Source organism: Microcebus murinus, chromosome 1 (genome assembly GCF_040939455.1).
Source record: "Microcebus murinus isolate Inina chromosome 1, M.murinus_Inina_mat1.0, whole genome shotgun sequence".
Taxonomy (NCBI): Eukaryota; Metazoa; Chordata; class Mammalia; order Primates; family Cheirogaleidae; genus Microcebus; species Microcebus murinus.
In genome coordinates this window covers 64,678,527-64,693,579 of record NC_134104.1, presented here as the reverse complement: position 1 = coordinate 64,693,579, position 15,053 = coordinate 64,678,527, and the positions used below count along the sequence as shown (strand labels likewise).

At 44.1% G+C, this 15,053-nt stretch overlaps 1 protein-coding gene across 2 annotated transcripts in view; it reads right to left on the bottom strand.

The window, feature by feature from the left end:
• Nucleotides 1–13,584, bottom strand: part of PARP14 (poly(ADP-ribose) polymerase family member 14) — a 41,338-nt gene extending 27,754 nt beyond the window's left edge. For both annotated transcript variants that reach the window (XM_012780481.3, XM_012780482.3), the window contains exons 1-5: nt 13,141–13,584; nt 9,291–9,424; nt 8,120–8,153; nt 4,501–4,743; nt 2,528–2,764 (exon numbers count right to left, since the gene is read on the bottom strand). In XM_012780481.3, the coding sequence (XP_012635935.2) occupies nt 2,528–2,764; nt 4,501–4,743; nt 8,120–8,153; nt 9,291–9,424; nt 13,141–13,537 (1,045 nt within the window). In that variant the 5' untranslated portion in view covers nt 13,538–13,584. The remainder of the gene's footprint in view (nt 1–2,527; nt 2,765–4,500; nt 4,744–8,119; nt 8,154–9,290; nt 9,425–13,140) is intronic.
• Nucleotides 13,585–15,053: the final 1,469 nt, after the last annotated feature.

Below are 15,053 nucleotides of genomic sequence, written 5' to 3'. Positions count from 1 at the left end.
ATGGTAGTAATAGGAACCCCATTTTACAGATGAGGAAACAGAAGTTTCTGTGGGTTAAAGTAACTTGCCCAAGATCCAAAGCTAGTAAGCACCAAAGCCAGGACTCTATTTCAGGTTTGTCTGCCCTAAGAACCATCACGGATATCACCTTAACATGTCTTAAAGTCCCCATCCTGTTTTGTCTGTAAAGATAAAGTAACTATGTCTAACTGAGCAGGTTATTGAGAGGATTGTGAGATGCTGTGGCAGAAGACAGAGCAAAAGATCTCACAGACAATAGGTGTTCAGTAAGAGTGCTGTTCCTTAAGAAATAAATCAGATTTTGTGAAGTTGAACTAAATAATTTCAGAGTGAAGTGCCCAATTTACTCCTCTCAAGTAATCTACATAAGACACAATATCACTAAATAAATTCTCTTTTTACTGAAGCTTTATGTACAGTTTGCCTCATTATTGGGAATCCATTTTGAGTGGTGAAATATTCTACAAAAAAAAAAAAATGAATGTTATAGGTGAACAGGAGATTTGGGAAAAGGAGAGAAGTTAAGGGTATAGATACTGGCAGCGGCCCCCTGCATTTTCCGTACCAGGTACCAGTTTCATGGAAGACAATTTTTCCATGGACTGGGGTGGAGGGAGGGGGCAGGTACAGAGCTCAGGCGGTGATGCCAGTGATGGGGAGGAGCTATAAATATGGATGAAGTTTGCCTGCTTGCCTGACAATCACCGCTGGGCCGCACAATGGTTGGGGACCACAGGGTTATGAGACCAGACTGCCCAGGTTAAAATCCTGGCTCTGTCACTCACCAGTAATCTTGGACAAGTTATTTGACCTGTCTGTGCTTCAATTTCCTCTGAATTTGTAAAGCAGGGATTATCATAATCAAGACAGTGTCCACAAATGTACTTACTAACACCCTATGCAAGCGTAAGTTGTAATTCCAACAAGGAGAAGCCAGAGAGTGAGAAAGAAAATCAGCGTATCTCAGACGTGGAGAACAGGAAATGAGTGAGATTAGAGGAGGAGGTGTTATCACATAGTCAGGTGGTGCAAAGAGGACAGGGAGAAAGGGACCCTTTGAGAGTGCCCCGTACAGTTGACATGACTAGCTCTGGCATAAAATAAACCTTCATTCAGTAGTACTTATTACTAGCTGTACACACACAACACAGGTATCCCAAGGACACACCCAGCAGCCCCATGCCCTCAAGATGTTTGAAATCCCTGAAATTGTCAACTCCCACCATTAGCTGGCAAGTTAATTTCTACGGCAGACAATTTTATATACCTCTCTCCCTGGGCACAAGACCAGGCTGCTGGAGATTTGAATATGTGACAGAAGCTTCTCTTTGTCCCTCTGCCCAAGGAATACTAGGTCTTTCATTCCATTTTAATCCAAACCACCTTCACCCTCATTTTCCTAACTCATAAAAACTGAGTTAGGAAAAGGGAGGTTCCTACCAAGTACCCTGTTGAAACAATTTGCATGCCCTACCCCAATTAATCCCAGGTGTTTCTTCCTTCCAAAGAAGTCTGGCCCCTTAATTCCTACTGCTCAGTCTTGACCTCTGCACATGAGTGGAATCTCCAAGCTGACTTTTTTTTTTTTTTTTGAGACAGAGTCTCACTTTGTTGCCCAGGCTAGAGTGAGTGACGTGGCGTCAGCCTGGCTCACAGCAACCTCAATCTCCGGGGCTTAGCGATCCTACTGCCTCAGCCTCCTGAGTAGCTGGAACTACAGGCATGCGCCACCATGCCCAGCTAATTTTTTGTATATATATTTTTAGTTGGTCAATTAATTTATTTCTATTTTTGGTAGAGATGGGGTCTTGCTCAGGCTGGTTTCGAACTCCTGACCTTGAGCAATCCGCCCGCCTCGGCCTCCCAAAGTGCTAGGATTACAGGCGTGAGCCACCACGCCCGGCCCCTCCAAGCTGACTTTGCATATGCCTCAGAGAACTGACAGTCTATGTCTACAAAACCCTCAGAAGTGTTTCAGTAAAGTTTAGCTGGATGTGGTTTTCACAAGGTCACTCCAAACAATAGTCCTGCAGGTATCCACCGATCATGTTAAACTAACCCTATTAATTTCTGAATGATGACAATGATAGGTGAAAGGTGAAGTAGTGACACTTTTGTAGGAACTGTATGTGTTCCTGAGTATTTCTTTACCTAACTTTATTGAAATTAATTTGACAGTCTCTATTAAGTATGTGGCTAAAACAGAGATCATTTCTTGAAAATATAGTATTTCAAAGATTCCAAGAACGATATAGTTTTCAGTCCATCATAGGTGAAGATCACAAGAGAATCTCCTTACATCTTTCAAAAATTTGATTTTGCTTCTCTAAAGTTTGAAACACTGGCCTCATTAACCATCATATCCCAGATGAACAGGAGTATTCATTCAACTTCCAATGAAATATATGAATAAATAAAATATATCAGAATTAAACTGATGGCTGTCAAACTCTCAAGCTAAAAATGGCCTGGATTATGCCGAGTATGATAGGATAATAAATATTACCTTTTCTGTCAAAAAATTCAATCAGAGCTGAACTCTCTTCAGGAAAACATTCAACACTGGCAACTCTTCCCCCTCCATTAAAAGGGTTTTCAAAGAAAAGTTTTAAATTGTAGTCATCAGCACCAGGCGGCAGGTTTTCAACCCTGATTGTTTTTGTCACTTCCAGAAGTCTTGGAGAAAGCTGAAGTTGTTTAGTTGAATGGTGCCGGATGCAATCATCAACAAATTTCATGGTATCTACAAACAAAAAAAAGAAAAAAGAAAAGAAAATCAGTAAATTATGATTGTATCTAGCTGTCTGGCTAGTAATTGAGATAAAGGGGAAAGCTGAGCACTCCATTTTTAGACACAAGATTTTAATACCTACATGAAAATTCTTGTCTAAAATTGCCAGTCTCTGAATGATGCACATGTGAATGTCTTACCTGGATTAAAGCCACTGAGCTGTGTCCCCACCTCCTGTCACAGCCCTCACCAACCTTTCTGAGTGCTTTCTCTAGAAATCTCCTCCTCTTCCTCCTTTCTTCAATGGCTCCCCATTACCGCAGATATTCGTTCACACTTACGATGCCTCTGGCTATTGGACTCCAAACTAATTTCCAAGCCTCACCTTTGGTTATTCCCTCATTCATTTTCTTTTCCATGCTGGCACAAAAATTAGTCATTATTTTGAAAACCCTCCCCCCCTTTTTTTTGCCTTTGTATATACAATTCCCTGTGTCTAAAATGCCCTTCTCCAAATTTTTAGCGCAGCCCAATTCATCCTTCAGGATGCAGCACAACTGTCTCTTTCAAATCAATATCGATAGTGTGCCCACAATAGGCCAGGCACTGTACTAGGATCTAGGGATACCAAATAAACATAACGAGCTTTTGCCAGTTCATCATGCAGGAGGGAAGAAGTCTTGAGAGCAAATAAATTGTCTACTGTGGGATCAAATGAGGTGGGAACCCTAATACTGGAAATTAGACAAGGATTTCCAGAGTAAGTAGTCTCTGATCCGGGTTTTGAAGGATGAAGAGGAGTTTACCAAATGCATAAGGAAAAGAGACATGTCAAAGCAGAGGGAACATAGGCTGGATATGATTGACTGGTACTGTTGGAGTATAAACTTCACAGGAGCAAGAATAAGCCCCCTCATTTGGGTCCCCCTTCCTCCCATTTCCCACAGCTTGTTGTTCAGGCTAAGAGAGACAGCTTCTCCTCTTGCACCTTCCCTATTCATTTACATATGGGTTCCTCCCTGATCCCAGACTACGAGTTCCTCAAGAGCAGGAGCCATGATTTTATTCACCTTTGTACCAACAGCAACTTGACCACTGCCTGGCACACAGTAGGTGTTCATGATTTATGATCAGTGAATAAAAGCAAATCCATTTAGTTTTTTCTTTATAAGAAATAGTAATAAATTTGAAATAAGAATAGCTCCCTTGAGTCCTTACCTTGTCTCAAATACTCTGCTAAGTGCTTTTCAAACATTATCTCATTTAATCTTTACAGAAACTATATCAGGTAGGTATTATCATCCCCATTCTATAGATGAGGAAAGTGAGGCACAGGAAGGAGAGTAACTTGGCCAGCCTCCTATTACTAGTTAAATGGCAGAGCTACAGTTTGGACTCTATGACTTGTGCTCTTAATTAACCATTCCACTGCCATGGCCATGGAGTAATGATGGCTTAGAATTAGAAAATTTCCTTGTTTTAGGTGGTCATGGCTCTTCCTAATCTCAGAGATTTCCCACAGAAAGAGTCACACTTTCAGAGATGTTCCATTAATGAGGTGTCCCAAGTCCCAAGGTGTGGTGCCAAGAATACTGGCATGTGAAGCATCACTTGATCTTACCTATATGCTGATTTTATTTTCCTTTTGAATGTTTTTTTTTTGGGGGGGGGAACCCATTCTACTAAGTGAAGTAACTCAAGAATGGAAAAACAAGCAGCACATGTACTCACCAGCAAATTGATCTTACCTATATGTTTTTTAAAGGTAACTACAGCGACATCAAAATCTTGTATTAGTTCCACTTCAAAGTCATCGCTGGACAGGCCACTTATGTTCTCCACTAACAAGATTAACATTGTTTCAGTCACCTTTTCCTTAACATTTTCAAATGCCACCAAAGAGGAAATATTTTCACTTTCTTTTGGGATAGCTTCCATTTCTTCCAATCCTTCATTGAGAGAGAGTTTTGTTTCCAGTTCTTCTGACACATCTGATTTTAGGGAGACAAAGGAAGCACAAGATATTATAGTTACCTATCATGGTCTCGGCAAAGTAAGTTGTCATACCACACTGCCCTGTTTCCTTCCCAAACTCTTGGCTAACGCACATAAAAACAAATCTTGGATGGCTTTTTGCTTTATTTAATTAAAAACAAAATGTAGCATTTAATCGTCATTATTATTATTTAAGTTCAGTTTTTTTCAATTTCATGTTGACAAAGTAGGTCTTTATTGTTAAGATCATTGCCATTATGGGAGAAAAAAGATTTTCATTTATCGCTTGGTGGATATATAAATTAACCCTTATGGAGATCAATTGTCAAAATTTGTCCATAATTATTAGTGATAAGAAAAAATATTCCTTTTACTCACCTAAGTAAAGAAATAGTCACTTATAAAATGATTTACATTGTAAGACTTTTTTATATATGAATTTTATATGAAAATTATACACAATTGAAGTTCAATTTTATTATACCCTTTTCTGGCTTGTCTCTCTGAGGAACTTGCCTTACACTTCCTAGCACTTGACATACCTTTCTAGCATGGCAGCATGGTATAATTATTGAGCTAGGCTTCTCAAAAGCAAGGCACACGTTTATTTATCCTGGTATTACTGCCAGACGGTATATAATTGAGGCTCAGTAAATGTTTGCTGAATTAGATAGAGATTTACTGCATGGGTCACCCGAGCAAAGCAAGAATATCTGATGATACTCAAACGTGGGCATCTTCTAATATATCATATTCCAAGAAGGAGTAAGTTCCCATCGCTGAAGTGGAAAAAAGACACTTGCAATGAAGGAGTAAGGAATACACATGGAAGGTAAAACGGCCGAGAGAGCTGTTGCATACACCAAGCTCACTGAGCAGCAACCACCTCAGCTGGCTGTCCCTCTCCACTGCTGACCATAAGTGACTTACACATACACACAAGGTCAGCCTCACTCTATGCTTGTCCAGGGAAGCATAGGGCGTATGATATGACCTTTATACATTCTGTGAACTAGTCAATGGGGGCCCTTATCATGTTCAAAGCACTGGATGGGCCGGGCGCTGTGGCTCACGCCTGTAATCCTAGCTCTTGGGAGGCCGAGGCGGGCAGATTGCTCGAGGTCAGGAGTTCAAAACCAGCCTGAGCAAGAGCGAGACCCCGTCTCTACTATAAATAGAAAGAAATTAATTGGCCAACTGATATATATATAAAAAATTAGCCGGGCATGGTGGCACATGCCTGTAGTCCCAGCTACTCGGGGGGCTGAGGCAGAAGGATCACTCAAGCCCAGGAGTTTGAGGTTGCTGTGAGCTAGGCTGACGCCACGGCACTCACTCTAGCCTGGACAACAAAGTGAGACTCTGTCTCAAAAAAAAAAAAAAAAAGCACTGGATGTACAGAGAGGTGCAAATACAAAAAACATTAGATAAGGAACTTACAGATTTTCTAATGGAGGTATATGAGGCATGGAACTGACATGTGTAAATATCTACTGTGGCAGTAAAATACCTGTGCTCACCAAATCTGTTTTCTTTTCTTCCTGGGCAACATTTCCCAACTTTTCTACATTCCCATTGCTAGAGTAGTCTTCATATAGCTAATGGAATATTGTGGAAGTGGTGAATTCCACTTCTAGGCCTGGCCAATATAAATCTCTTTGATACGAATTCCTCTTCTCCCTTGCAGTGACCTTGGGGGTCACATATTAAAGACAATGGTGTGAAAAGATGGAAGGAGCCTGGGTCCCCAAACGACAGCCAAGCAGTCCATACTTCCCCCACTGCCCCCACTGCTGACTACATTGAACTGTGAAGTGAAGGAGAAATAAACTTGCATTTGCATCAGGCTACTGATTTGGGAGTCATTTGTTACAATGGTTAGATCACCCTGTTGTGTGCTGGATATGACACCATGCACACACACTCATGCTGAAGAAAAAATAGCTTAAAGATAAAATAACAACACCTCTCCTAGAGTCAGACTTTTAAAATAGAAAAATAAAAAAAAATTTAAAAAAATAAAATAACAATATCAATTAGCATTAAATGAGACAGGCAGGACAAATCGAAATGACTACTGGAGGAAGCTCTATGTGTTCAAACCCTGACTGCCACTATTTAGCCATGTGACCTTGGTTAAATCTCTTAATTATAAAAATGAGAGTATTGGACTAAGTGAATGGTAAGAGTCTTTCCAGAAATACAGCACAAGCATAAACATACAAACATAAAACCACTTCCTGGTCTAAAATTGAGCTTGAGAATACAGAACTTAGACATCTTCCAAGAAAAAGTTAAGGATTCAGGGGATGACAATAAACCTGGGGAGCTGGGTGGGCCAATTCCAAATCTACAGGGTGGGAAGCAGGAATTATTCTAAAGAGACAAAAATTCCTATCTCATAAGAATCCTGAGCTTCTTAAGAAAGCCATGCGCACTAGATTATACAGTTTAATAGTGCGTGCATATTAGGTAAAAACAATCCATTCGTCCCTCTCCAGAGTAAAAACAGCTCTCATTCTAGTGCTGTTTTCAAAAAGAGAAAGCTGCAGAAAACTCTATGTTCTTAAGACAATTTCAATTTTGGAGGACAACGTTTATACATTATTTCAAATTCCTTTCCCCTAAGATTTGGGTATGTGTATCACTTTATCTCTCTTGCTGGACTCATTCAGCAGTCTCTGTCCTCCCCTTAATAACAGAATGCTGAGCTGTGAAAACTAGTTGCTTCTTTAGTAAATGTCAGGTGGCACGACAGGCCAGTGCCTAGATGCTAGTTAGGCAGTGGAGTCCACAGTAGCTACTTGGTCTCTGGCTGTCTCCTACAGCAGATGAAATAAGAGCAGCTGCTGCCTTCTGGAGGACTGCAGCCAGTCCTGCACCAGCGCTCAGAAGTGTGTGTCTGCAAAGGAGTCACACCTCTCTGTTGTGGCTCCAGAAAACAGCACCCTGTGCTCAGGAAGTGCCGGGGAAGCTGTGCCGACTGACTTACCCACATGGCACCCATGGACATGTCACGTCCTTGCTTGTCAATGGCCACTAGGCACAAGTGGGCCCTTAAAGTCAGTTCATCCCCACCTCCCAGGAACTTCTTTGCCCTTCTCTCAGTTGCAAGACATCTTCCACTCCACAGAGAGTTGTTCCCATCGTTCTGACCTGAGACCTAAGAGCTGAAAAGCCCTGTATCCGCCCTCTGCACAGCAGGCTCAGAGAATGTAGATGAATGTAGATGATGCAGCCCAAGGCAGCTCCAAGCAGAGCAAACCCTGCATCGTGTAAGTCAAGAAGACAAGGATGACTCCCTCAAGTGCTTTCTTTAATAAAAGCAAAACTGCTTGGTGAATGTCACAGTGATCTCAACTGAGACTTTACCTGGTTCTTTGACATCTTCTTTAGTCTTGGATTCCTGAAACCCAAACAATAAAGTAGCATTAATACATTACTAATAATTTCTTTACATTGAGAAAATGTCCCAGCCCGCAGAGGTAGAGTAAATAGAAACTATAATGAAAAGTTCTGACAACCTGGGCTCAGTGGCTCACGCCTGTAATCCTAGCACTCTGGGAGGCTGAGGCAGAAGAATCGCTCAAGGTCAGGAGTTCAAGACCAGCCTGAGCAAGAGCGAGACCCCGTCTCTACCAAAAATAGAAAGAAATTAATTGGCCAACTAAAAGTATATAGAAAAAATTAGCTGGGCATGGTGGCGCATGCCTATAGTCCCAGCTACTCGGGAGGCTGAGGCAGGAGGATCACTTGAGCCTAGGAGTTTGAGGTTGCTGTGAGCTAGGCTGACGCCACGGCACTCTAGCCCAGGCAGTAGAATGAGACTCTGCCTCAAAAAAAAAAAAAAAAAAAAAAAAAATCCGGATAATGGGTACTCTTGAATATCTCTGGGCCTACTTGTTGTAGCATATCCACTTAATGGTCACAAAAATTGTTGATGAAAATAATACACAAATAACAGAAACCTCAAAAACACCAAGGGTTTGGGGAATGGGGTAAGATCTAAATCAGAAGACAGCTTAGCTCATGACTTTCCCCTACTTAACATCTACTGAGTGTTTATAACAAGCACCGTGCCATGTGCTTTGTTCAGGCCATCTCGTTTCATTCTCACAATAATCCAACAATTCAATGAGGTAGATACTATTACTATTCCATTTTACAATTGAAGAAATACTTAATACATGTATTAGTAGTATGGATTGCTGTTTCCTCAAAATGATGTAAAAATAAGACAAATATAGCAAGTTCCAGGTTATAAAGAACCTAGGAGAAACAGACCCCAAATTTTATATCCCAAGCCACCATTATAACCCCCAAATCTAAACTGTTGCAAATGTGTCTAAAATCAAACAAAAGCACCATCTCCTTCATTATTCCACACAACCCTATCACTTCCCTCATTCCCCCTACACTTACAATCTGCTTCTCTCACCCCAGTCTGATTTATACTTCTTGTTCCACTATATTTCCCTCTTCCCATCTCACACACCTTAGAAGAACATCATAATTCCCCTTAAGCATGCCTCAGTTTATTTACCGTTGCTAGAATTTTTTCCTCTGAGACATCATGGACTTCATCTGGGGCTGTGGGCAACTGCAGAGTTAACGTGAATGTTCCTTTTCCTGGACATACTAACTCGTGATTCTTTTTCTCCAGAACCCTCTGCCGAACTGAAATGTTCAAAAACAAAAAAAGAAAAAGCCAAATGACAAGCAGTCTTTATTTACAAAATCATTTCATGATTTCTATAGATTTCATTATCGTCGATCAATAGCTTGGTCAGTTTCTCAAGAGAGGCTGTGTGTAGTGAAAAGAGGAGAAGTTTAGCAAGCAGACATGGATTTGAATTCCATCTTCAAACTTCCCTTTTAATATCGAGCATATTCCTTAATAAGCCTTACGAAGCCTCAGTCTTCTTGTCTATTGATAAGGTTAATGGGGATTGTTCTGCACACGTGTTACATGTATAATATTAAGTTGAGGAAACATCATAAAGAACTTGCCACTCAATAGGCACTCAGAAAGGTAGCGTTATTTATTCTACACTGAAGTGAACTAAAGCATCCCACGGAGAGCCTGAGAGGACTGGGTGCTGGGGCATGGCATGGTGAAAGCCATGTTTTAAAAAGGTGACTCAGGATGCCACGAGCAGAATGACCAGGAGAGCCTAATTAAAAAGCTGTTTCAATCAATTCCTAAGCTTGTGGTGAGCAGGGTCTCACATCTGATAGTAAAGGGAGTAGAAAAGAAAATGGAAGAGATTGGACTATAGTGAAACAACTGAACAGTGGGCATAAGAGTCCAAAGACCTAGATTCAAATCCCAACTCTGCCATGAGTCTCAGTTTCCTCATGTGAAGTGATGTCTGTAAATGCACTTGCTAACACCCTGCAGAGCTGTTAAAACATAAATTATAAGAAGGAGCAGCCAGAGGGATAGAGAGAAAACCAGTGTATCTCAGACCTTTGAGAACTGAGAGTAAGTGAGTTTAAAAAAGGAGGCATGGCCCATGAAGTCAGGTAGTGCAAAGAGGTTGAGAAGAAAGGGAACTTCTGAGAGGGCCCTGCTGCTCCTGGGTGTAGCTCCCACATGAATGTTGGGTCACCATGTTGCATTCTTATGTGCTGGGCCTGGTAAGGCCAAGAATTGAGATCAGAGCCAGTTTCTAATTTCATTCTTTATGAGGAGGGCAGATGTTTTCACACGAACCCCTGAGGAGTTCTGCTAAGCCAGAGTGAGGACTGAGGACAGGACAGGTTCCCTAAAGCCTGAGAACAAGCTAAGTTTTTTAAGCCAAGTTATCTAGAATTGTGGACCTCCGTGTTGCATTCCTTTTATTATTCCCTAGACTTTCCTCTCTCTACACCACCTTAGTGGTGTAGAGAGAGGAAAGTCTCTCCTACACCAACCTTAGACCATCTCCATTCTCTTTTTTTTTTTGAGACAGAGTCTTGCTCCATTGCCCAGGCTAGAATGAGTGCCGTGGCATCAGGCTAGCTCACAGCAACCTCAAACTCCTGGGCTCAAGCAATCCTTCTGCCTCAGCTTCCCGAGTAGCTGGGACTACAGGCATGCGCCACCATGCCCGGCTAATTTTATATATATATTAGTTGGCCAATTAATTTCTTTCTATTTATAGTAGAGACGGGGTCTCGCTCTTGCTCAGGCTGGTCTTGAACTCCTGACCTTGAGCAATCCTCCTGCCTCAGCCCCCTAGAGTGCTAGGATTTGCGTGAGCCACCACGCCTGGCCTCCATTCTCTTTTATTTAAGAAGATGGGTTCCCTTACCCCACAGAGTCTGATAATGATCGGGAGTCAAATTATAACCAGAAAGTATGATAAAATATGCACATATGAAACAGAGTGTAAAATATTATAAGTCAATTTACACTCAACTTAGCAGAAGTCCAGGGAACTAAATAAAAGTGAGATACTGAATGAAAATGAGCCCCCATTTGTTCCTATTTGCTATACACTAATTTCTACAGAAAAGTGCTGGAGAGCTCATTTTTCTTATTTGTCTTTTACAAATTTATATGAATAAAGTCATGTTCTACTGTGGGTCTGCACCTGTTGAGGCCACTTCCTGGACTGGAGGGTGGAGGACAGCCTGTATAGAAGAATGCATTTCCTGGGACTTGAAGGATTCATTGTTAGCAAGTTCCTGCCAAGTTCCTGCCACTGAGAAAGTGGTTCCTCAAGTGGGAAACTGAAACTGCATAGGCGTTTTCCCCCCCTAGGAACTTTGACTATAAAAAGTTTTAGTTTTCTGTGCTGGGGGTTAAGACTAGAGGGGCCACTGGAGCAACCTAAGTGGAAGAAGAGGAGTGGGCTGGCAGCTGTCAAAGAAGAAAGGCCAGCAGGGAGACTGAAATTGTGTCTACTTTGAGAACTAGAACCAAATTGTTTTATCATTACAAAAGTATATCTGTGCTGTTTGTATTTTTACAAATATTTTATATTTTGTACAATTATTTCCCTTTTTGTTCCTTTGCGGTAGTCAACAAACAACAGAGATTCTGAAACTTGAATGCATCAAGGTCACGTGGGGTGCTGGTTAACCACGCAGCTTCTCACCCACCCCACACTCACTGTACCTGCCTCTCTGCTTAACCTGCCCTCCAGGTAATTCAGATGCAGGTGGTCTGTGCCCCCAATTTGAGACCTACTCCTAAGGATAATGGGATTCTGAAGAAGGAAGTGTTGCTGAAGGCCAGGTCCATGGTGATGTTGACCTTTGGAATCAAAGTGGGAAAAAGCCCTCAAGGAAAAGTGAAACCCAGAAGGGAAATGACTTACATCACAGCTGCCCTTCTGGGCACTCCTCAGTGAAATCAATCTTTGGAAAACATTGCACTTTATTTTCGTCAGGGGCCTGAGCCAAGCAGGTCTCCCGTCCCCTCCTTCCAACTTATCTATGCACCATCTCCTCTTTCTGATTCATTTTTCTCTTTTTGGATCCCTGCTGGGGCATTCCAGTTGCATGGCCTCCTATGCCTCCTTGCCTCTTGTCTGGCCCCAGTGCTTCTCCAAATCCAGCCGCAGGAAGGCAGGATCAGGTGTGAGTTGTCTAGATCCTGACGGATCACCGTCCATCTATAAAATCACAGCGGAAAAGGAGCGAGGTCTCGGAGCTGCAGGTGCAGACCAGGTGGGCACCTTGAGCAAGCAGCTAATTGGTGGGCTCTTGGCCTCCTCCTCAAACAGGTACAGCAGTGGGGAGAACTCAGCCCCTCAACAGTCTGTGAGGAAGGAACTTTCCCAACTCTCCCCCAAAAGGTCAAACCTGGCACCCCACAATCACTTCAGAATGTTATCCCTGCTCCCAATCTGAGGGCCACCCTGAGAGGGAGGGAAGCAGCACCCGCAGGCCCTAGACCAGGGTACTGTGTGCCGATCTACAGCTTGCTGCCCTCTTCTTCCAGTGTGGGCCTAGATATAGAAGGCTCTACACTTACACCAGACCGTGCTGTGCCCTCTCCCAAGTGACCCCAGGACCCCGGGAATCTCCAAGACCCAGGAGGAATCTCTGTGACTCCTTGGGTTTCTTAGTCACTTTCCTTCCCCGCCTGAAAGAACCACCACCAACACAACAGGGAAAGACAGAAAAGGACGGCAACAAAGGGGCACTCGCTTGTGCTGCCACACCCAGGCTGCGCCAAAAAGAGCCTGGAAGCGCAGCGCCCCAGATGCACTCGGAGTCCCAGTCGGTCCTGCCCCCTCCCCACCCCGCCACCCGCCACGACTTCCCTAGGGCTGCTGCTGGAGCCGGGGATCCTTCCGCTGCGAGCCCCTGCCCCCAGCCCCCAGCCCCCAGCCCCCGGAGTAAGAGCTGGGTTGCCCCCTCGTCGCGTCCGCCCCCTACCCCGAACCCGCGCCCCTCACCGTCCTCCGGGTGGAAGAGCACCAGGAAGCGAGACGGGCTCCCGGGATCCTGGACGACCTCACACTCTCCGCCCCCGGATCTCTTCGGGCTCTGAAAGTACATCTGCAACTTGAAGCTCAAGTTCCTTGGGGGGTCGGGGCCCCAAGACCCCTCGACCAGCAGCGGGAAGGAGCGGGACTCAGCCATCCTCAGCCCGGCTGGTCCACCCCGACTGCCGGGGCCGCCCCAACTCTGCGCAGTTAACTTTGCCTCTTTCGCTTTCGTTTCCTGGAAAACCCCTCCCGGCCTTTCGTTCTCTCTGGAGCTGTAAACAGCTGCCAGGACTGGGCTGGCCACCCCATTCCCACCTTTGTCGCCAGCCCTCAGCCAAGGAGAATTAACCCTGGGGCTGGCCATCCCTCCACCTGCGCACAGCGGTCCCCTATGCTCCCCGCACTGCCTGTCACTCACCCAAACCACAGCTAAAACCAGCAGCTTTGAGCAAACTCAGGATAGTTTCACTTTTGCCACAAGCCGACATTTTACAAAAGAATAAAATGGCTCGCAAACCGTGACCCTTCTGGAATGTTTGCTGCCCATTTGGGGACTTCTTTCAACAATCAATGTAATTACCAGAATTTTACCTTATTTTCCTTGTTTTGCTTTTTGTTCCCTGATCTGTTACTACTACATGCCTAGAAACGTGGGAGAAACAACACACTCACAGTTTTTTGTGAAATATTTACTAGGTGCCACGCACTTGGGTTACGTCAAAAGACAGACACAGTCTCTGTCCTCACTGAGCTCAAGGAGCGGTCGGGGCACAGGAGTTAGGACCCAGTGGAATGAGTGCTCTGGGAAGGAAATGCAGGTGTTTCTGGACCAGACAGGAGGGGCTCCTGGCCCAGGTGTCGGGGAGGGTTTAGGGGGAGGTGACATGTAACCTGGGGCCTAGGGGTAATCAGGGAATGGCCTTGGAAGGTTGGAAAGGGCAACAGCTCCATGATGTGGTTTACATTTTCAGGAGCAGCCTGGCTGCTGCTCGGTGGCTAGAGTGGAGGCAGGGAGCTCGGCCGAGTGGCTACCCTGGGGTCCCAGGTTGGAGAGGACTGTGGCTGCGACCAGAGTGCTGGCAGAGGAGGACCGAGAAAGGGTGGAGTCGAGACTGATACTGAAAGCAGGACTTGCTGAAGGATGCCAGGGAGCCATGAGATAAGGCAAAGCTGGAGGATGACTCCATGGTGAGCCACAGATGGCCCCAGGGAGTGGCCAAATCATTCCAGTGCTGCAGTACCAAGCGTCAGAGAAGTGGCTGTGGGGCTGCTGGGACCGGGCAAGCACTGTCTCCTGGGGAGGAGGGAGGAGAGGGAGGTGACAGGGAGGAGGAGGAGGAGAGAGAGAGAACTGAAAGGGAGGAAGGAGGTGGAGGCAGCCGGTAGCGAGCTATTTCCCACAGTATGACTGCGAAAGGGAAGAAGGATTAGGTTTCAGCTTGTGGGGTTACAGCATGAGGGAGTTGTTTTTGTTTCCTGGCTTTTACAATATTTTAAAGATAAAAGAGTCTTTAGATATGTTTGTTTTTGTTTTTTATTTATAATTGAAAATTTTATTTATTTATTTTTTTATTTTTTTATTTTTTCCAGCATATTGTGGGGGTACAAATGTTAAGGTTACGTATATTGCCCTTGCCCCCCATGTCCCCCTCAAGTCAGAGCTTCAAGCGTGTCCATCCCCCAGTTGGTGCACATAACATTCATTATGTTTGTATATACTCGTCCCCTCCTCTTCCACCTGCCCCGACACCCAGTAAATGTTATTCCTATATGTCCACTTAGGTGTTGATCAGTTAATACCAATTTTCTGGTGAAGATATGTTTAAATGTTGATAAAAATAAGTGAAGGCTGAAGATCCTGGCAGTAGGAGAAGGTGGTG